Consider the following 22659-nt stretch of genomic DNA (forward strand, 5'->3'; position numbering starts at 1 on the left):
CTTTTATCAATGGATTTTTTCTGCCTAGACTAGCTTTGGACCATGATTCTTTTTTTTTGGGTCCAGTCGTGGTCCCTGAACTCTTGGCCTGGGCATTGTCCCTCAGCTCTTCAGCTCAAGGCTAGCGCTCTACCACTTGAGCCACAGCGCCACTTCTGGCTTTTTTCTTTTTGCTTATATGGTGCTGAGGAATCGAACCCAGGGCCTCATGCATGCAAGGCAAACACTCTACCACTGAGCCACCTTCCCAGCCCTGCGTTTTCTTATTGATTGAAGTTTTTGCTCAAAACAAAGACAAACTCAAAAACCCAAACTCCTAAAAAAAGCGATGTGAGGCCGGGCACCAGTGGCTCACACATGTAAACCTAGCTACTCAGGAAGCTGAGATCTGAGGATCCCGGTTCCAAGCCTGTCTAGGTAGGAAAGTCCTTGAGACTATTATCTCCAATTAACCATCAGAAAACCGGAACTGGTGCTGTGGCTCAAGTGGTAAGAGCGCTCCCCTTGAGCTGAAAAGTGCAGGGATAGCGCCCAAGCCCAGAAGTTCAAGCCTCATAACCCCCTCCCCCCCAAAAAAAGCTATGTGACCAACTGCCCAGCAGTTCACAATTCACACCATACATTTAAATACACACTGAAGTATATGAATTCCTGTAAAACCCTACTCTAAGTTGCTCTAAATGTAGTTTTATTGGCTTAACAAATTGGATACATTTATAGGAAAAGATAGACACCTGTATTTCTTTCTTAACTATGCAGAAACCATATGTGTTTTGAAGATATAATTAATCTTTCTTTCCGAACACCTATTAGGTACCGATATGATTATAGTTTTGTAATGAGTATCTCAGTCTTTGCCATATAAAAACTCTGCATCCACCTATTCTAATGAAAGCAGCAACATTTTATGCCATGTGCATTTATTTATAACTTAATATAGCAAAATGTAAATAAAAATCAAGAACATCAGTCATTAAATCAGTAACTTTTAATTTGGAGTACAAAATGGGAATTTTTTTTAGAGAAAATATTTGTATGTAATATGCCTTACCTTATGATCATGCTCTAAGAGTACATTTTTAATCAGTAACCAGGCTTCTTGTACTTTTACATTGAAATGAACATGGTAAGAATAAACGAGTAACTTTCTTTCATGTAGTAGCAAAAAGAGTCAATAATCCTTTCAGGAAAGAGACTATTTCATTTCCTCCCAACTTGGATTCACCATAAACTCGATCCACAAATGATATTGGAACCTGAGTAAAAAAGATAATTAAAGTTAGTCTTTACAAACATGAAGTGCAGCACTAACACAAGAGAAAAAGGTCAGCTCTTTAGGTTCAACAAAGCAACTGTCCATCCTTAACCAAGCATTTTGTCATCTAAGAACAGGTGATCAGAATGCAGTCTACAACAATCTGAAAAATGTCAGCCCTGTATATTATGCTAGTTTACTCAAGTTGCAGGTTGCATCTTGAAGAACAAACACACTTTCAGAATGTAGAATGACCTCTCACTTAGTTTTTCAGTTTGTCATGTTACTGCTGTTGCAGCATTTTCTTAAAAAACCTTCTACAAGGAAGTGGCATGCTAGGTGGAAACTGTTGTAAATAAGAGCTGGTAAGCAAGACTTCCCTAAGAGCTCACTAACCAGCAGAAAATATAATCTCAGCCCTCTGCTGTAGTCTCTGGCCATTTCCATTTGTCACCGGAAATGGCACATGTGATCCACTGATCCATTCAATAGTTGTTGGCTACAAGAGGAAAAGCATCCAAGGGACGCACACCATAATGCTGACTGGTCTGAAGAAAAGTGCAGGGTGGAGGAGACACTAGTAACTTAATTATTTAAAAGTAAAGCTGCACTTGGGCAGTGGCTCCCACCTACTCTGGAAGTGGAGAAATGGAGGACCATGGTTTGAGGGCAGCCTTGCCAAACCAATTAGCCAGGTACGGTGGCAGGACCTGCAACCTCAGCTATTCAGGAAGCATGGACAGGACTACTAAAAATGGGTGGGGGCTGGGAGGTGTGACTCAAGTAGTACAGTGCCTACCTTGCAGTTCTGAGTTCCAACCCCCAAGAAGAGTGATAAGTGATGAAGTGAGGTGGGATAGGGTACATTGCATGCATGCCTGTGTATGTCACAATGAAACTGTTCCTGAACAAATATGCTAGTAAGTCTTAAAATTTTAAAGAAGACTTGAATGTTTACTCCTAATTGTTATGAAATGGGAGCCATGAGAAAGAACAGAAAATGACCTCAACCAATGGGATCAATTTTAATGTAAGGTTGAAGAAAGAAGCCACAGTGACTTAAGGAGAGACAGGAGGCTGAGCAGAGGTAGAGGGGCTTAAATAGGGTAATGGGAGGGGGCAAGATGCTAGGCATGGAGGGTTCAAAGGGTAGGAGGCAGGATTGCAGGTAGCTCAAGGGCTCAGAGTTTGGAGAGCTTAAGATACAGGTTTGGCTTGGGGAAACTTACTGTTAAGCAAGTGTCCTGTCCTGTCTCACAGGAGCCTATTACCTGATAGGCTGGGGGAATGGGCTTTCATATTTAGATTAAGATTCTGAGCTAAAGCATGGGTTGGAGAGTTTCGGGAAGATTCCCTGGGGAAATGGTGGTCTGTGGGCCAATCCGCAGGAGCAATGTTGAGTTATGACAACAAAGCAGAATCCCATCACTAACAGTGCATGAACACTGTACCCACTCACATGCCCACAGGTTGGCGCTGCAGCATGAAGGTGGGTTTGTCAGGTCTGTGCCTTCCGCTTCCTCTACAGAAACACACACGTGGCTTGGCTGGCTTCTTACCTCCCCAATAGTGTAGTTCAACTGTCTAGCCCGAACAATCATCTCCATCTGGAACACATAGCCTTTAGAAACACACTTTTCGATTAGTTTCTGTAGAACCTCTTTTCGGTATAATCTGTAAGAAATGAGAACATGTATGAATGTTTGGATGATTCATGACCTCTGCAGGGAGCTCAGTGGGATTAAATCTAAAACTTTTTTGTTGGTCCTGGGGCTTAAACTCTGGGCCTGGACGCTGTCCCTCAGCTCTTAAGCCCAAGGCAAATGCTCTACCACTTGAGCCACAGTGCCACTTCCCATTTTCTGGTAGTTTATTGGAGATAAGAGTCTCATGGACTTTCCTGCCCAGGCTGGCTTTGAACCTGGATCCTCAGATGTCAACCTCCTGAGTAGCTAGGATTATAGGCGTGAGCCACCGGCACCTGGCAAGTCTAAAACTTTCTCTAACCATTGGCCTTGAGAAACATTCTTACAGGTGACGACCATGCCACATTTATCTCAAACAAGGAGGAAGGGAGTCTCCGCATCTCCAAGAGGACTGTCATACCATTAGGACTTACTTCAACATAACCAAATCATTGGCTACATTACTTTTACTGTGTATAAATATCCTCAGCATTTCCATGTAAACTTGAACAGGGAGAAACTCTTTCAAACCTGGAAGAGCAGAACTGACAGTGGATGATGAAGCAACAATGTATACTTGGTGGCCAGAGGGGGTCGGTAGTAATAGTGGAGTAATAATGGAGTTGGTTTCCATGAAAACCTGTACCGAGACAGGCACAGCCTAAGGCATCTGCAGGTCCCCAGAGATCACCATCACCAAGTAAGACAGAGGAGCTGGGACGCGCTGGGCAAACCTGAATAGCAGGGAGTTCTTTTATTTATTTAAATCAGTGGGTAAGAAGGCAGCAATTCTTATCTAAGGAGGCAGTTCTCTTTGAAGTTAGGACCCTAAGGGTGTGACCTGGAACCCAGGCTTTTCTCCAGGCTTCCTGTAAGGCTTGTGGTTGTTAAGAACACACAGCACATTCACATATATAGAGAAAATAAGGTAAGGCTTAAAATAAGGCTTCTCCTAGGCATGGAAAAATTAGCAACTTTTCTGCAGAATACGCTGCAGGAAGTTGCTATATGCTCTTCTTCTGCTGTTCCAGATGAGCGGAGGGTCCTAGTGCTCAAATGAACAATCCTCTATAAACTAGGTCCTGCATTTAAACTTTGGAGAAAAAGTACAATATTCCTTTGAGAAGATATTAGGATACACTACCACCTAATAGGGAATTTCAGTCCACCTTTTCTAGCATTCTAGAACAAAAGAAGGGTGGGATGAAACTTTTTTTTTGTTTTTTTGTTTTGTGGGTCGGTCATGGGACTTGAACTCTGGGCCTGGGCGCTGTCCCTCAGCTCTTCAGCTCAAAGCCAGTGCTCTACCACTTGAGCCACAAACTGAGTTTCCAGTTTTCTGGTGATTAATTGGAGATAAGAGCCTCACAAACTTTCCTGGCTTTGAACTGTGATCCTCAGATCTCAGCCTCCTGAATAGCTAGAATTACAGGCATAAGCCACCACGTCTAGCTGAAAAGTTTTTTTTTGGTCTTGGGGCTTGAACTCCTGGCCTTGGCCCTGTCCCTGAGCTTTTTTTTTTTTTGCTCAAGGCTAGTGCTCTAGCACTTTGAGCCATAGCTCCACTTCCAGTTTTCTGGAGGTTAATTGGAGATAAGAGTCATTAGGTGGGCACTGGTGGCTCATGCCTATAAGCCTAGCTACTCAGGAGACTGAGGTCTGAGGATTGTGGTTGAAAGCCAGCTGGGCAGGAAAGTGTGAGACTCTTATCTCCAGTAAACCACGCAGAAAACCGGAAGTGGAGCTGTGGCTTAAGTGGTAGAGTGCTAGCCTTGAGCTGAAGAGCTCAAAGACAGCAACTAAGCCCAGAGTTCAAGCCCCATGACCTACCGAAAAAAAATCTCATCAACTTTCTAGCCTCGGCTCAAACCGTGATACTTAGTTCTCAACCTCCTGAGTAGCTATGATTACAGGAATGAGCCACCAAGGCCCAGCGAAAAGTATTTCTTTTTTTTTTTTTTGGTCTGGTTGTGGGGCCTGAACTCTGGGCCTAGGCACTGTCCCTCAGCTCTTCAGCTCAAGGCTAGCGCTCTACCACTTGAGCCACAGCGCCACTTCCGGCTCTTTTTTTGCTTATGTGGTGCTGAGGAATCAAACCCAGGGCCTCAGGCATGCAAGGCAAGCACTCTACCACTGAGCCACCTTCCCAGCCCGCGAAAAGTATTTCTTTACAACAGCCATTATAATTCAAGAATCAGATAAGAAGTTACAAACTGTAGAAACTTTCACTGTACCTGAAGCTGCCGGTTAAATCAGATGCTCCTGGTCTCAGCAAAATCTGAGTTATAAAATTGGCCCCACGGCTGCCAAATAAAACAGATTTTTTTTTTTTGTTGTTAAATACAATCTAGAAACAAGAGAAATAAATCCAAGAGCAGATTGTAAAAAATGCAACACTAATTTCACAAATGCTCAACTAATTTCACAAAAATATTCTCCACAACAAAGAGATTTTTACTTAGTAAATGAGATGTGATATTCATTTTTCAGAGAAGAGCAACTTTCCTCTTTGGAAGTGCAATTTACAAGAGAATAATACAGTAACCATCTTTCCAAGCATTCTCCAGTGAGAAGCACAGCTAGCAGAACAAAGATCAAGGGTTTGATAGAGAACTTTGCAGGGTCTCCACTGGGCTCCCCCTCACTGGAGAAGGAGAGCCGCTGGGAGAGCCTTGGTATTATCAGGTGATTGCTGGAAATCAGTGACAGTTACCACTGTAACAGAACATTAGACCTAGGGAGGTTTAAACTGTGTGGATATCTCACTTTTAGAGATCCACAATTAAGGGAGAGAGGAGGAAGCTCTCTGCTCTCTGGTTAAGGGCAGCAATCTCACATGGGGGCCATGTGGTCTGCAGGGCACCTCAGGCCTTTTACCTCCCAGAGACTATTGGGGAAGGAGGTTTCCATTCACATAGGACCTTTGATGGGACAAACTTTCAGTTTGTAACAACAGCTTTACAGTAACATCTTCACACACAAATGAGTATCAATAATTTATTATCAGCACTAGTGGCCAGTAACTATTAACATTTCAAAATGATGTCAAGTGCCTGAGGAAAGTGATTTTTGTACCACAGTCAGTTGGAATGCTCAGTCTTAGGAAAAAAGTTTCTGGACAGCCCAGAAACAGTCTCTCTCCAAAGTTACAGACTCATAGGCAAGGACCACCCTTACACAAACCACAGGGTTAGGAAACACGGCTGGGATGGTGGCTAAAACACCTCATCTCTCTTCAGTGTATTTCCAATAGCTATAAGAATATCCAGCCAGATGCCAGGGGCTCATGCTTGTCATCCTAGAGCTTAGGAGGCTGCAATCTGGAAGATTGTGGTACAAAGCCAGCTGGGCAGAAATGTTCCCTAGAACCTATCTACAAAATAACCTGTAAAAAGTCACTCTGGAGGCAGGGTCCAAGTGGTAAGGCTGAGTAAGCAGTGAGGCCCAGGTACCACAGCCAACAACAACAAAAAGAGGGCATGTCCAGGGGTATTTATACTACTCCATCTACCAGAGCATAGTTTTAAGCTGAGGAATGTCTATAAAGGCACATGTGTATATCTTTGTACTTCTGTGCAAAATAATGATTTTTCTTGATATGTGTGTGGTTGGGGGGGGGGGGGGGAGGAGAGCTTGAACTCCAGGCCTGGATGCTCTATGTCCCTTAGCTTTTTTGCTCAAGTTAGTGCTCTAACACTTGAGCCACAGCTCCACTTCAGGCTTTCTTTTTTTTTTTTTTGGTCGGACATGGGGCCTGAACTCTGAGCTTGAGCTCTGTCCCTCAGCTCTTCAGCTCAAGACTAACGCTCTTACCACAGGAGCCATAGTGCCACTTCCAGCTTTTTCTGCTTACGTGGTGCTGAGGAATCGAACCCAGGGCCTCATGCATGCAAGGCAAGCACTCTACCATTGAGCCACCTTCCAAGCCCCTTATATGGAGATATAAGTCTCACAGTTTGCTGCTGGGCTGGTTTTGAACTCTTCAGACCTCAGCCTCCTGAGTAGCTAGGATTACAAGTGTAAGCTACTGACACCTGAACATTTTTTTTTATTATTTATTTATTTATTTATTTTTGGGTCCGGTCATGGGGCCTGAACTCTGGGCCTGGGTGCTGTCCCTCAGCTCTTCAGCTCAAGCTGGTGCTCTACCACTTGAGCCACAGCGCCACTTCCAGCTTTTTTCTTTTTGTTTATGTGGTGCTGAGGAATCGAACCCAGGGCCTCATGCATGCAAGGCAAGCACTCTACCACTGAGCCACCTTCCCAGCCCCACATTTTTATTTTTTTATTTTTTTTAAATCTTATTTGAAGTAGAGTCCTGCTAAATAGCCTAGGGTGGCCTCAAACTCTCGATCCTCCTGCCTCCAGAGTGCTGGGATTGCAGACATGTGCCATCTGTCTAGCTTTCAATTGAGTCTTGTGATTAAAATTTCTAAGTCACTCAGGCTTGGGTTTAAATGAAAATTGTTGGCCATATCAATGAAACCTAAAGTTACTAATGAGGAAGGGTGAATAAAAGATTCGTTCTAGCACTCTCTAGTTTTAAATAGCAGGTCTTGATACAGACAGCTGTTAAAAGAGTAATCTGATCTTCCAACTGCTGGGAATGAGTTTAGAGAGATTCCAATGTTTGTTGGCAGTAATGGAGTTTTGAACTCAGGACCTTAATCACTTGAGCTATAATACTTCAGTTGAGGTGGAACTGACATGAACTTAAGAGAATCTTTTTTTTTTTTTTTTGGTCTGGTCGTGGGCCTGAACTCTGGGCCTGGGCACTGTCCCTCAGCTCTTCAGCTCAAGGCTAGCGCTCTACCACTTGAGCCACAGCGCCACTTCCGATTTTTTTTCTTTTTGCTTATGTGGTGCTGAGGAATTGAACCCAGGGCCTCATGCATGCAAGGCAAGTGCTCTACCACTGAGCCACCTTCCCAGCCCCGTTAAGAGAATCTTCTATAGGAATGAAAAGGGTGATAAAAAGGTATTAACTATAGGAACATATCTCACCTTCCCATAACCACTGGAAATAGGTGAGGTAGACGGAGTATGACATTCCCTTTGAGGATGAGGGCGATTCCCTTCCCCCACAGAGTGAGGGACACAGGCCAGCTCACGCCTTTGTGTTCTTAGACATTGCTCTAACTAGGATGCCCCGCAGGAAGCTGGCCTGGCCTTCTGAAAGAGGCCCCAGGTGACAAGAACACAAGCAGAGGCGACCAGGGACCTGCCCACTCAGCTGACCCTCAGGCTCTGGAGGCTGTGTGATGAGGCCCACGCGAGCTGGTGAAAATGCCACTAGCAAATCCACAGAATCGCAATAAGCTGTAGTGTCCCTCAGCCTGGGATGGTTTGTTAGGCAGTACCAAAACACCAAAGCAGCAGGTTTCACTTCCAATTTGAGATTAGGAAAGTAAACTTTAGAATGGTAAAATATACAAAATAACAGTTCATTAAATGACAAAACTTTAATTCAGGCCTGCCTTGACTCCAATTCCCCTCTACTCTATGCTTCTCAAAATAAGCTGAAATCGTAGTGTCATCTGATAAAAATATTGACATATGGGTGGAAATATTACTTATTTTGTCCAAAATTATAGATGAATGGTTTGCTGCAAAAAGTTGAACGTCTAGTAGAATAATATAGGCAGAACCGGTAAGTTCAACCAAAGGCTCAAAGATCTGTGTTGACAAACATCCAAAATAAAATATTTGGGGCAAATATTTTACACACACACACACACACACACACACACACACCCTATAAATATTTTACACACACACACACACACACCCTATAAATATTTTACACACACACACACACACACACACACACACACACACACTATAAATTTTCACCTACAGTTACAACCCAATCCTATAATCCTACAAAAGTGATATGGTTGTTGAATCCAAATCCCCACGACAGTAACAAAATCACAGCATATGTCTATGTACCTGATTATTTTTCTTTTCAAATCCCAGCCATATACACCTCCATCTCCTCTGTATCGAGTTCCAGAGACAATATCAAAATCACCTTCTTTTTGCTTTCTGTAGGGAAAAAACAATTGTTAACTAGAAAAAGGTTTTGAGTTAACAGGTATCTTCATAATCTACACAAACAGAACCATGAGGAAACTGAGAAAAGACATAATGCCAAGGAAACAGAACTTACTTAGTTTTAAAGCAAGGCTTTCAAAACTGTTTTCTTTCTTTTTTTTTTTGGTCATGGGGCTTGAACTTTTTTTTTTGGTCATGGGGCTTGAACTCTGGGGCTGGGTGCTGTCCCTGAGCTCTTCAGCCCAAGGCAAGCGCTCTACCACTTGAGCTACAGTGCCACTTCTGGTTTTCTGGTGGTTAATTGGAGATAAGAAGTCTCATGGACTTTCCTGCCCTGGCTGGCTTCAAACTGAAGATCAGCCTCCTGTGTATCTGGGATTATAGGTGTAAGCCACTGGTACCCAATTCTTTTTTTAGTGGTGATACTGGGATTTGAACTCAGGAGCTTTCATTTGCTAGGTAGGAATACTACTGTTTGAGCCACACCTCCAGTTCTAAATTTTTTTTTTTTTTTTTTTTTTTTTTGGGTAGGTCGTAGGGCTTGAACTCTGGGCTTGGGCGCTGTCCCGGAGCTCTTCAGCTCACAGCCACAGCACCACTTCCAGTTTTCCAGTGGTTTATTGGAGATAAGAGTCTCATGGACTTTCCTGCCCAGGCTGGCTTTGAACTTTGATCCTCAGATCTCAGCTTTCCTGAGTAGCTAGGATGACAGGTGTGAGCCACTGGCATCCGGCTTCCAATTGTTTTAATATCTGCAAAAAAGTTTAGACTATTCAAGCCCCACGGCCGACCAAAAAAAAAAAAAAAAGTTTAGACTAAATATAGACCTGTGGTTGTTTTCATGGTAAGCTCACTTCCTTCCAACATAACAAATAATGCAACAAACATTCTTAAAAATGTCACCATAGGTCTGGGAATGTGGCTTAGTGGTAGAGTGCTTGCCTAGCATGCATAAAGCCCTGGGTTTGATTCCTCAGTACCACATAAATAGAAAAGGCTAGAAATGATGCTGTGGCTCAAGTGGTAGAGTGAGCAAAAGAAGCCCAGACTTTGAGTTCAGCTCCAGGACTGGCAAAAAATAAAAAATAAAAAAAATTCACCATAGTTCTCAGATTCTCCCAAATGGAATACAGTGGAATGGTCAAAATAAAGCTGAGTAACTTTAACATACTGCTAGAAACTTTTCCAAAATGGTTCTACAACTTAACCCTTCAGCTCTGGGTGTGTCCTTCTTAATACCTTTTCCAATACTGGATATTACTGCTCTAAATGTCTTATTTTTGGCCAACTACTAGGTAATAATTGTCTTAATTTGTATTTCCTTGGTTGTACACAGGAAATTATGTTTGCTAGCCACTCGAATTTCTTCTATCCACTTAGCTTGTATCTCTTTTCACTTGGTCCTTTATGGGCCACAGGAGCACCTGAATATTGGAGATATAGAGCAGTGAAGGTGCCCTGAAGCAGAGGCCAAAGGATGAGCAGCAGTTAGCCTCAATTAAGGAGCAGGGCAGGAGTGTTTCAGGCAAAGATCGCTAAGCCCTGTGAGAACTGAGAATCAATGTATGCAGGCACACACTGGAGGCTGGGAAAGCAAAGGGCGGGGTCCCAATTCCAGGCCACAGAGGGAGCCAGGGGACAGTTGCAGAAGGTTTGAGGGACAAAGGGGTTTGGGTTTTTCCCAAGTAGGAGAGCTCCTTGAAGGAAGGTGACAGGATCTCAGTGTCTTCATATTAGTTAGCTTACACTCACAACAGTTTCAAATGCTTATTAGCAATGTTTCTCTTGGGATTCCTAGGAATTTAACTGTTACCACCTAGGAATGAAAAAAAATTTTATATACTTTTCCAGTATCTCTTAAAATCCTTATCTTACTGCACTAGTTGAATCTCTCTGCTTAACAACAGCTGGCTTACCCATCTATGAACTTACTGGAAATGATTCTGTATTTTCACATTTGGCACAATGTTTGCATTAAGATTAGGTCTTCTTGGTTTATGTCTGTCTGTCTGTTGTCTCTCCACCTTTCCCCCTATTCCCTTTTGCCATCCTGGGGCTTGAACTCAAGACCTAGACACTGTCTATGGTCTTCTTTTGTTCAAGGCTAGCACTCTACCACTACTGAGCTTCAGTACCACTTCCAGCTTTTTCTGTTTATGTGGTACCGAGGAATCAAACCCAGGGTTTCACGCATAGTAGGCAAGCACTCTACTACTATGCCACATTCCCAGTCCTCATGCTCTATTTCTATGCTAAAGTTTTTAGCAAAGCTTAGCAAATAAAGTTTCTTTTCTTAGAGATAATTACAGTGCTTTCTTTGCAACATGATGAATTGTCTAGGATTCTTGGTAAGAACCACTCCGTTATTGCTGGAATAAACCCTATTTACCCAGGATGTTTTACTCTAATGACTTAAGGTTTAACTGAGCCAAGAGAAAATTCATCTTTTCTGTAGTCTAAACGAGTGTAGATAATACTTGTTGAAATACTCCTCAAGACTTCTAAAAGACTATTTCGAAGTATCATCTATATTTGAGTCCCAAATCCATGTTGTTTAATTTTTGATAGAAAAGTTAAAGCATATACATTTTTAATTAGAGCTAAAAATAACATTAAGTCCAAAACCAACAATCAGATCAGTTGATTTGTTCCTAAGTCTTTCAAATATTAGAAATAATACCTACCTAATGAATTCAGGAATAAATTTTGGCTGAAATTTAGAAAGAATAAACAGCAAGTCAGTAAAATAAGCTGGGACTCTTGACAACAGTTCCTAGAGAATCATGCCCCTGACAAAGCATGCCACTTACATGATGTGAGAGGTCAGCATCCATAATAATCACAAAATTTCCTGTGGCATGCTTCATTCCATGAATGTACGCGGTTCCTAAAAATAGAGTATTCACACATGACCAACGCTACCAACAATGCTTGGGCAGATGGGTAACCAAAGAAGAAACTGTTTGGTACCCCAAAAGCAAACACAGTCCTCTCTACAAGGAAAGCCAATAAATGGGTAACTTTCCATCTTCAGTAACTGAGTTCATGTGTACTACAAGCACAGTACGACAGCAGCAGGCCTAGCAGAGGGCATGGATCAGGTGGTAGACCAAGAGCAAGGCTGAGTCAACCCCTAGTACCTCAGAAAGATAAACTTGAAAAAGGAAGTTGGCTATCCTTTCAGATGTCAATTAAAAAAAAATCCGACCTACATTCCAGGTTAGTAAAGAAATAGACCAAAGTCTCAGATTTGTCATATTCTCATTATTATTAAAAAAATCTTCATGTGCCCACCCAAGGCACCGAAGAGGTCAGACTTCTTTTCAGAGCTCCAGATCTACATAGCAGCTTTCTATCTGTGACCTCCACTGTCTGGGAATGTTTCTCCTTTTTCTATTTCTCCCCACTTTAGCCCCGTTATACTAAAAGAAATCCCTGCTAAAACCTAAAAAAAAATCCTCAAGTACAACATTCCAAAACCACTCTCCAAATTCCTCCCTCTGTAACTAATACTTCTCAGGAAATGATACCAATGATCTGACCGCATCTTGGAATTCCTGACATGTCTAGGAATGGTCACTAATTTCTTGTCTTTGCCAATGATTTCTGAACTTCACTCCAGCTGATTCCATGTCCATATCCACCGACCTCTCAATTCCTGCCATCACTAGCTAATAAGTCTCTCTTGCTTCGCTCTTTCCAGCATTCTTAGTCCATTGTTACAGAAGCTGCCCACTGAAGACCTTCCCTCGGCCAGGTACTCTGGATCCCTATCCCATAGGGATCCCATACAGGGATCCCTATCCCTGTGCCTGATGGCACAGCTGTCAATTACTTATTCCACCTCAAGTCTCCCAGGGATTTGGCAGGCAGGTGAACATGTGGAACAGGACTTGGGAATTCTTGCATTCTAGCCAACTATCACAGCACAGTACAGTAAGATAACAAAATTGAGACTAAGTATTTCAAGAGTATTGAATATTCTCAACACACATAAAAAAAGTTTTGTCTAAAGTGATACACCAATTATCCCATCTGATCATTACATCTTACACACACACTGAAATGTACCTCATAAATATGTACAATTATTGGTTCCTAATTAGAAAATAAAACATGCATTTTTGAAAATCATCAGAAGTTTCCTATCAGGAAGACTTAAGCTCTTGTACCAACTTTGGCTAAGAAGTAACTATCCTGTGTTTGTGCGTATCACTGACCACCAACTGAGAGCTCCCAACGGCTGTTTCAGATCATTTCCAGCTCAAATATCCCTCTAGATTCAGATACTCAGAACATTCATGATGCCAGGGTCTTCAGGACAGTATATTTACATCTATAATACCAGCTACACCAAAGGCATCAGTCCTGGACAAAATATAAGATCTTAACTAAAAATCTATAGCAAAAAAGAGTTAGAGATGTGGTAGTGTTTGTCTAGCATGATGAAGCCATGAGTTTTTTTTTTTTTTTTTTTTTAGGGTCCGGTCGTGGAGCCTGAACTCTGGGCCTGGGTGCTGTCCCTCAGCTCTTCAGCTCAAGGCTAGCACTCTACCACTTGAGCCACAGCGCCACTTCTGGCTTTTTTTTTTCTTTTTGCTTATGTGGTGCTGAGGAATCGAACCCAGGGCCTCAGGCATGCAAGGCAAGCACTCTACCACTGAGCCACCTTCCCAGCCCTGAAGCCATGAGTTCTATCCCTAGTGCCACAAAGGAAGCATGGCAGTTCTAAATATAACCAACTATGACCAACAATAGAAATAAAGGTGTTCAGATTTTTCTTTTTTAATCTCAAAATTGATTGAGATATTCTAGATGTAGGCCAAGAGATGGACAAAGCTTTCTTTTTTAAGAAATAAAAAAACAGGCTGGAGCCGGGCGCTGGTGGCTCACGCCTGTAATCCTAGCTACTCAGGAGGCTGAGATCTGAGGATTGCGGTTCAAAGCCAGCCCGGGCAAGAAAGACCGTGAGACTCCTGTCTCCAATAAACCACCAGAAAACCGGAAGTGGCGCTGTAGCTCAAGTGGTAGAGCGCTCGCCTTGAGCTGAAGAGCTGAGGGACAACGCCCAGGCCCAGAGTTCAAGCCCCACGACCGACAAAAAAAAAAAAAAAAAAAAAAAAAAAAAACAGGCTGGGAAGGTGGCTCCAGTGGTAGAGCGCTTGCCTTGCATGCATGAGGCCCTGGGTTCGATTCCTCAGCACCACATAAAAAAGCCAGAAGTGGCACTGTGGCTCAAGTAGTAGAGCACTAGGCTTGAGCTGAAGAGCTGAGGGACAGTGCCCAGGCCCAGAGTTCAGGCCCCATGACCGGACCCCAAAAAAAAAAAAAAAAAAAGAAAGAAATTAACCTGGTCTCCTCCCTGTCCCTTCCACTGTGGGTCTACCCTCTCTGTAGGGTGGCAGCAAATCTAGCCCTTTCTCACCTCGTAGCAGCCACACACTTCCCCTAGGCTTCTCAACAGTTGCTTCACTAGTGCAGCCAGAGTCCCCGTATTAAATTCCCTATACTGAAAAGACTTAAAGGGTAGTTTCTGTTTTCCTGAGTGGGCCACCCTATATATAGGCCACCCAGGTTCACTTAAATGTCATTAAGAACATTAAAAACCATCACAGAAGGTTATGTTTGGCCCTGTTCCAAACCAGGAAAAGATGTAATGGGAAATTTTACTAAGGAGTTAGACATTAGACATTTTACTTACCTAGTCCCAACTTTTTCTCTCGTGGTCTTAAAAGCTGTAGGAATAAGAAATATTTTAATACAAATAAAAATCTTTCAAATTTTACTCTTCTAATAGAAATATATCTGTCACCTACTAGATATTGAAATAGAATGATTAATTCTTTGTTGTTGTTGTTGGTGGTGGTTGCGGGGCTTGAACTCGGCCTGGGCACTGTCCTTACACTCTTCAGCTCAAGGCAAGCACTTTACCACTGGAGCCACAGTGCCACTTCCCGTTTTCTAGTGGTTTATTAGAGATCAGAGTCTCACAGACTTTTCTGCTTGGGCTGGCTTCAAACCGTGATCCTCAGATCTCAGTCTCCTGAGTAGGATTACAGGCGTGAGCCACCGGCACCCGGCACTCTTTTTTTTTTTTCCCCAAAGAAAAAGTTTGGTAACCAATCAAATTAAGCTTTGGAGAATAATCAACGTTCTTTAGCCTTTAATCTTAGCATTTGTTTTGTGGTGACACTCACTACCCTTTCATTTAAACAATATTATCTTTACATCTAGGGCTTGAACTATCATTTTAAATCATACTGATGCTTTCCAGGCTTTCACTATTGTCCTATGCCCTTCTTCCTGAGCGTCTAGTAGCTATGTCTACTCTCCTAATTTGCTTTGTGATTTTAAGTGCTGTCCTGCTCTCACTACTTGCTCTTCCTCCATAAACTTAGATTAGCTCCATACTTCCACATCTACTGTTCCAGTAATAAGTGATATTCCTAAAAACTGGCTACATTCTTTTCTTTTAACAGCTTTTAAATTACTTGTTTTTGTAAGCTTTCTGTTTCCTATGTGATCCTTGACTTTACTGTTCAGCTTGTGCCTCTGGCTGGAAACTAATAACAGATATTGTCCCCTTTTGTACTAGGCCATGGATAAGCAGGTTGCTTCAGATACTAAATCTCTAAACCAAGCAATTTCAGTTCAAGTCAAATGGGAGCAAATAATTAAAAATGAACAAACAAAACTACGTGCCATCTACTGAAGGTCTTGGGGAGACAAAAGATGAACAAAATACATGAACAAAATAAGAGCTTGTGGAGAGAAAAAATAGGTAAATAGTCATCTACAACTAAACAAAACCAGACAAGCTATGTCATATCACAGCCAGGATTTATTTGATTTTGTGACTGAGTTACTGACTGACTGCACCTGGTGTCTGCCCTAACTGATTTTCTACAACCCTGTTCCAGCTAGAAAATCTTTCTTTTAAAAACATCCCTCTGCTACTCATAATTTTCAGAGTGTTCAAAGGTTTATAGAGAACACAGTATATTATTAGAGCAATTTAAAAAAAGTGTGGGAATCTGGAAACAGAACCTCTCCAAGGCACTCGCATAAGTACTAGTGACAAAGGAGGACTACATTGTGTTTAAAAAGAAATAATAGATGGAGTGCCAGTGGCTCATGCCTGTAATCCCAGCTACTGAGGAGGCTGAGATCTGAGGATCACGGTTCAAAACCAGCCCAAGCAGAAAGTCTGTGTAACTCATCTCCAATTAATCACAGAAAAAGCCGGAAGTGTTGCTATGGCTCAAGCCGTAGAGTGCTAGCCTTGAGCAAAAGGAGTCTAGGAATAACACCCAGGCCTGGAATTCAAGCCCCAGGACTGGAGGGGGGAGGGGGGAGAAAAAGAAAGAAATAACAGCCCTGTACTACCTAATTCCACAGATAATATCTGCATAGAAAATTCCTTCCAAATTACTGGCCCATATCTCCTCCAGGGAGACTGTGATGCAGATTATGTGTCCTTCAAAGGCAACTTCTGTTTTATTGCAGACAGACACATTTTATAAGAATATAAGTATTTATGCATTTAAGTTTGAATCTTTCTATTTATTGTATTTTCCTCCAGGCCCTAATCCCACCTATGACATGCTCTGGTCCGTTTCTGCCTCTTTCCATCAATCTGGTGGTCCCATTTTTGTGGGGCAGGGCAGGATGGCATGTAGGCACCTGGACTCTGGAGCCACACTACTCCATTGCCAGTTGACTCTGGGCACATAAAGAGGCACAACAGAGCCACCTCTCTTATGGTCAGCATGAGGAATAAATGAATTCATGAGTCCTTGAAGCTTGCCTATATATTTATATGAGAGTCTCACGTGGCTAGTTATATTACTACTATCACATGACATACTTAAAACTTATAAACATGTTTTTTTGGTGGTGCTGGAGTTTGAACACAGAGCCTCATGTTTGTTTGGCAGGCACTAGCTCTTACCACTTCAGTTGTGACCCCAGAGCAATAACACTGTCAGTGCCCACACCAGACAAGCAACATGCATGCATACACAGAGGGGTCACCATGAGACAGTATCCCAACCAAGGTAACCACTTCACAATGTACACATGTATCATCACACTGAACACTATAAATGTATTTTGTCCAGTATACCTCAAAGATCTGGAGAAAAATGACAAAATAGAGGAGCTTCACCTAATTTCACACTGGAGGGCAGAGCGTGCTGGATCAACCCAATGGAAGTGTTCAACACAGGCTGAGTCCTTCACAACACTGAATCTCTCTGTTCTCTAAGGACTACTATCAGTACAGAGTAAGTACCCCTCATTTTTCTGTAGTCCTACTATACTATTAGTGTTGATTGAGTTGGGAGTACTGTAGCTCAAGTCACAGAGCTCCTTCCTGAGAAACCCAAGGCTGATTTCAAAAACCAAAATCAACCCCCCCCCCCAAAAAAAAGTGCCTCTTAGCAATTCATAATCTTAGCAAATAATTAACCTCTTGCCACAGTTTCCTCAGCTAGAGTTAAGAGGTTTTTTTTTGGGGGGGGGGGGAGGGAGGGCAGTCCTAGGTCTTGAACTCAAGGACTAGGTGCTGTTCCTGAGTCTTTTTGTGCTCAAGGCTACAGCTCTACAACTTGAGCCACAGAACCACTTTTTGGCTTTTTCTGACTAGTTTATTGGAGATGAGTCTTGTAGACTTACTGCCTTGGATGGCTTTGAACCTCGATCCTCAGATCTCAGCCTCCTGAGTAGCTAGGATTACAGGCATGAGCCTGGTTAGGTGTTTTTGTTTGTTTGTTTGTTTTTTGAGACAAGATCTTCCTACATATACCAGGCTAGTCTGGAACCCCCAATTCTCCTATTTCAGTCTCCTGGGATTACACATATGTACTTATTAAGCCTAGAAAGTTTTAAAAAATGTATCTTCCGGGCTGGGAAGGTGGCTGTGGTAGAGCGCTTGCCTTGCATGCATGAGGCCCTGGGTTCGATTCCTCAGCACCACATAAGCAAAAAGAAAAAAGCTGGAAGTGGCGCTGTGGCTCAAGCGGTAGAGCGCTAGCCTTGAGCTGAAGAGCTGAGAGACAGCGCCCAGGCCCAGAGTTCAGGCCCCACGACCGGACCCCTCCCCCCCCCAAAAAAAAATTCACTATCATGATTTCCTTCTGGTGCTATATAAAATCCCCATGTATTCATTTTGTCCTGTAAATCGCTTAAAAGTAGAGTGGGGCACAGTGATTCATACCTGTAGTTCCAGCTACTTTGGAGGCTGAAACAAAAGGATTGATTGGACCCAGGGGTTGAAGATCAGCTGGGCAACATCGTAAGACTTCATCTCCCCCCTCAGGATCCTGCCCCCTCCAACGTTTTAGTCTGTGAATCACAGACTAGAAAAATGACTTTAAAATCATGCTAGGAATGGCACTTACTTACATTTAAGTGAATATGTACATGTAGTTGTGGGGGAGAAAAATGACTAATGAAAGCAGCTTGGAATTCCTCAAATAAGTACCTATCCCACACAGACACTTTGTCAGCTAGCCTCTCAGACTGGCTAAAATGAATGCTTCAGGAAAAAAGCCAAGGAAGATACATAGCCCCTGAATGCTATTTTTTTTTTCTGAGGCTGATGCTGTTTTACAGTTTGAAAGGTTGGTTTAGTAAGCATTGCCTAAAATCAATCAATCAATCAATTAATCATACCCCAAGGCTGTAGTTTTATGTAAAAGTATTCAAATGTCATGGTGATGGCCAGATTAGTCAATAGCATATAAGTCAGAGGGCTTCTGAAAGAAAAACTGGGGGCATTATTGGCCCAAAACATGAACATAGCATTCAAGTCACTAGCAAGTTGACTTGAAAAAAAATTCTTTTTGGTTTCTATGTTCTATGCATTAAAATTCCAAAGATGACTAGATACGACAGATTCATTTGTGAGACAGATGGAAAGAACCTGCAGTAGAGATGGACTAATATTAATACACTCTGGTAAATTTTTCCCACAACTCACCTGGGCCTCTATTCAACAATGGTTGTAGACATTATTTCTACTATTGAGCTTAATCAAGAATACGGTTTTGGGCTGGGAATGTGGCTTAGTGGTAGAGTGCTTGCCTAGCATGCATGATTCGGTTCCTCAGTACCACATAAACAAAAAAGCCAGAAGAGACACTGTGGCTCAAGTGGTAGACCGCTAACCTTGAGCAAAAGAAGCTTAGGGACAGTGCCCAGGTCCTGAGTTCAAGCCCCTGGCTTGGACCTCCCCCTCCCCCAAAATATATATATATATACAGATCTACAGATATATAGATACATAGATATATAGATTTTATGGTGATCAACTACCATTTCTTGAAAGTCAAGTATCAATATTTTTTTAATCAGTGAAGAGAGAAACTTTGTCCCTAAATGGACATTTAACAACATCAAGATACATTTTTGGATACCAAGTGAGAAAGAGGTTGCTATCAGCACCTCATAGGTAAGGAAAGAGATAACTCAACATCCTATTTTGCACAGGACAGATCCCCAAAGCAAGCAGTAATCTACCCCAAATGTGAACAGTGCTGAATGAGATACTGACTGGCCTATAATAAATGACAAAAATAAATCTCATACCTAGAAAAAGTATTGTTCAATTAAATCTATATTATATGCTTTTGGGCCCCAGAAATGACCCAAAGTAGAACTCACAAATAAATATACAGAAGCACCTACAAATCAAACTAGTAATCAAAAATACAAATTGTCCCCTCTATACAGTATTTTCACAATAAAAAAAAAATTGTGACGTACTGTAAAACAAACTTGGCATTTGTCCAAATGACTCCAATGAAATATATGCTTCAGGGTACAGTTGGAAAATCTAAAATTTACAGCTCAAGAAAATCTCTTCCCACTGAAGTGTTCTGCCAGATACAATTTAAAATGCCAACAGTTCTGAAGTCATTGAACAATTGAAGTCATTGAATTGAAGTCTTTCCCACCTACAAGATCCTGCTATGGGCAGTATGCTGACAGTGCAAGCATAACAAAGAAAGGGACCCCAAAACACACAGTAACTGCAATCCTATCCTGTGACAGTCCTTTAGAAATGCTGTACTTTAATTTTGCCATTCATAAAACCAGACTGCATCCCAAGGCTCTGCTCCCTCTTTTGCTTTAAAATTACCACTGCTCTGCTACACCAGATATGGAAAAACTTAAGCACAATGAAAAACTGTTTAAATCCCAAGGGCATAAAAGATGCCTGTCATCTGTTCAGTTTTTTTGGCAAACACCACTTTAAGGCATTGCCTATTTATCATCTTGTCCCTTTACAAATATTACTCCTAGGACAGCAAAGTGTTCATTGCAACTTACAATTCTGTCCGACCCGTAGATCTTTTCCAACTGTTCAGCAACATCCCTTGTTCCATCTGGACTTCCATCATCTATGATTATAATCTCATAGTTGATTCCACTAAAATAAATAAGTAAATTTGCATTAATGTTTGTAGACAGTGTCTCAAATTTCAAAATAAGTTTTTAATTTCTCATCAGTCTAAGTGGAAACTGACTGCCTGCAAGATGTACACAAGAACATCATCATGTCTTACCTACTTTAAGACATCAAGAAAAATGAAAGAAAAGGAGGCAACAACATTGTTTCTTCTTGATCTTGCTTTAAGATACCTTGCTAGGAAATCAACCAGAAAAGCCATTCCATTGTTAAAGGCTTTAAAAAAGTTAGAGCCCTCACAAACTATTTAGAAACAAAAGTAGTCCATTCTTCACATGGATACAATGACTTCCACTTACCACAGTACCTTAACTTTGATAACAAAACATGCCTCAACAAGGAAGGTTTTAATCTTAGTAGACTAACAAATGAAGTCTTCAAAAACAAAATTCAGCCACTCACAAGCAACATTATTACCCTCTCCATTTCAGCAACACCTCCCTAACATTGAAAATTCAGAATACAAACCAGGAACAAGACTGGCTACAGGATGGTTAACTGATCTTATTTAGAAGGAGTCAGCAGAATCAAATTAAAAAGATAAGCCAGCTGGGTGCCAGTGGCTCATGCCTGTAACCCTAGATACTAAGGAGGCTGAGATCTGAGGATCATAGTTTGAAGCCTGCCAGAACAGTAAAGTCTTCGAGACTCTCATCTCCAATAAACACTCAGAAAATGCTCGTGGCACTGTAGTTCAAGTAGAGCACTAGCCTTGAGCTCAGGAACAGTGCCCAGACCCTGAGTTCAAGCCCCAAAGCTGGCAAAGAAAAAAAAAAAAAGGAAAAAGTTACCAACAACTGTAGCTGGCCTGCTGGCTTATGCCTGTAATCCTAGCCACTCAGGAAGCTGAGATCTGAGGACTGCAGTTCGAAGCAATGAGCCTCTTATCTCCAATTAGTCACCAAAAAGCCGTAAGTGGAGCTGTGACTTGAGTGGTAGAGTGCTAGCTATGAGCAAAGAAGCTCAGAAACAGAGCTCGGGCCCTGCGTTCAAGCTCCTGGACTGGCACAAACAGCAACAACAACCCATCATTTTTGCACAGTTATTTTAAAAAACACGTGAAGAACAAACGGCTTTCGCCAATTAATAAACGTTTCCGCAGCAGTTTTGGCTAACTGGTTGTATCCGTGTTTGCAGCAAGACTGAATGAATAACGAGAAACTGGGAAATACAGTGGGAGCTCTATCCTCACATTCTCCGGTATAAAACAAAGCCCCAAACATAGTTCTCCAAATAGCCCGTGTTCACCGGCACGATCGGGCTAAATAACGGAGCCTAACTGCCAAGGAAATTCACTGGTGTGAAAACGCAACCCTTCCAAAGGTTTGTCACAGCATGGTCTCCTTTGTCCAGCCGCAGGACCTGTTTATTTTACACTGGCACCGGGATTTTCTGGGTTATTTTTCATTTCTGTAACTGCGTAGTAATTCCACACCCGAACGTCAACGCTCCCGGTCCCCCCGCCCCCCGGCAGGGGTGAGCGGCGTTTCCCGAGGGGTCAGCCCCGCACGAGTGCCCGAACCTCGGGCTTACATAAGCCCCGGGGGAGGAGCGAGCAGCGCACGCTCAGATTCCCGGCTTCGGCGGTGGGTCGTGACGGCCCGGAGCCGGGAGAGGCCGCGCTCTCAGCCTCGCCGCCCAGGGAAAACGGGGACACGGGCGGGGGAGGGACGGTGACAAACGGGTGTCTCAGAGCCCAAGGGCAGGAAAGAGTCACCCAGGGCCCGGGAACCCGGGAAGACCCGCTGCTGCCCGCCTCGAAGGGTGTCCTCGCCCTGCGAGGGCCGGGCCGCGTCGGACAAGGGCCAGAGGAGGCCGGGCAGGGCCGGGCCGCCTCGCGCAGCCAACGGCCGAGAGCGGGCCGGGGAGGCCGGCTCCGCTCACCACTCGGGCAGGGCGGCCGGGGACGCTACCTCTCGGAGAAGCTCTTCACCAGCAGCCACACGATGAGCGGCAGGTTCTCGCGCTCGTTGTAGGTGGGGAGAAGCACCGAGTACTTGTCCGGCCCGCGGGAGCGGCCCCCGGGCTCCCGCCGAGACCCCGGAGCGCTGCGACCGGCCCCCACGGAGGCCATGGCGGAGCTGCGCGCGACGCCGGAGGCGGAACGGCGTCATCGGCGTGGGAGCGTACCAAGCGCGCGCAGGGGGGAGCGGCGTCACGGGGTCCAGCCTGAAGGCATCGAGAGGTTC

At 43.1% G+C, this 22659-nt stretch overlaps 1 protein-coding gene and 1 long non-coding RNA gene across 3 annotated transcripts in view; one reads left to right on the forward strand and one right to left on the reverse strand.

Annotated features, from left to right (window-relative positions):
* Positions 1–973: 973 nt before the first annotated feature.
* Dpm1 (dolichyl-phosphate mannosyltransferase subunit 1, catalytic) lies at positions 974–22574 on the reverse strand. Its single transcript, XM_069990004.1, has 9 exons — positions 22384–22574; positions 20332–20431; positions 14699–14732; positions 11808–11884; positions 11682–11707; positions 8893–8988; positions 5175–5243; positions 2815–2929; positions 974–1256 (listed from the first exon to the last, which is right to left on the reverse strand). Exons 1-9 carry the CDS (start codon positions 22542–22544, stop codon positions 1152–1154), a joined length of 783 nt encoding a protein of 260 aa, XP_069846105.1. The 5' UTR covers positions 22545–22574; the 3' UTR covers positions 974–1151.
* The window catches only part of LOC138805281 (uncharacterized), a 30891-nt gene continuing 23677 nt past the window's right edge, over positions 15446–22659 (forward strand). The window contains exons 1-3 of one of the 2 annotated variants that reach the window (XR_011365478.1): positions 15446–15778; positions 17118–17282; positions 20512–21558. This is a non-coding gene — a long non-coding RNA (uncharacterized lncRNA). Of the gene's footprint in view, positions 15779–17117; positions 17283–20511; positions 21559–22659 lie in introns of those variants that run through there. The other variant, XR_011365479.1, reaches the window with a different exon arrangement.

The sequence above is a fragment of the Dipodomys merriami genome, unplaced genomic scaffold (assembly GCF_024711535.1).
Source record: "Dipodomys merriami isolate MVZ:Mamm:240054 unplaced genomic scaffold, mDipMer1.0.p SCAF_39, whole genome shotgun sequence".
NCBI classification, from domain to species: domain Eukaryota; kingdom Metazoa; phylum Chordata; class Mammalia; order Rodentia; family Heteromyidae; genus Dipodomys; species Dipodomys merriami.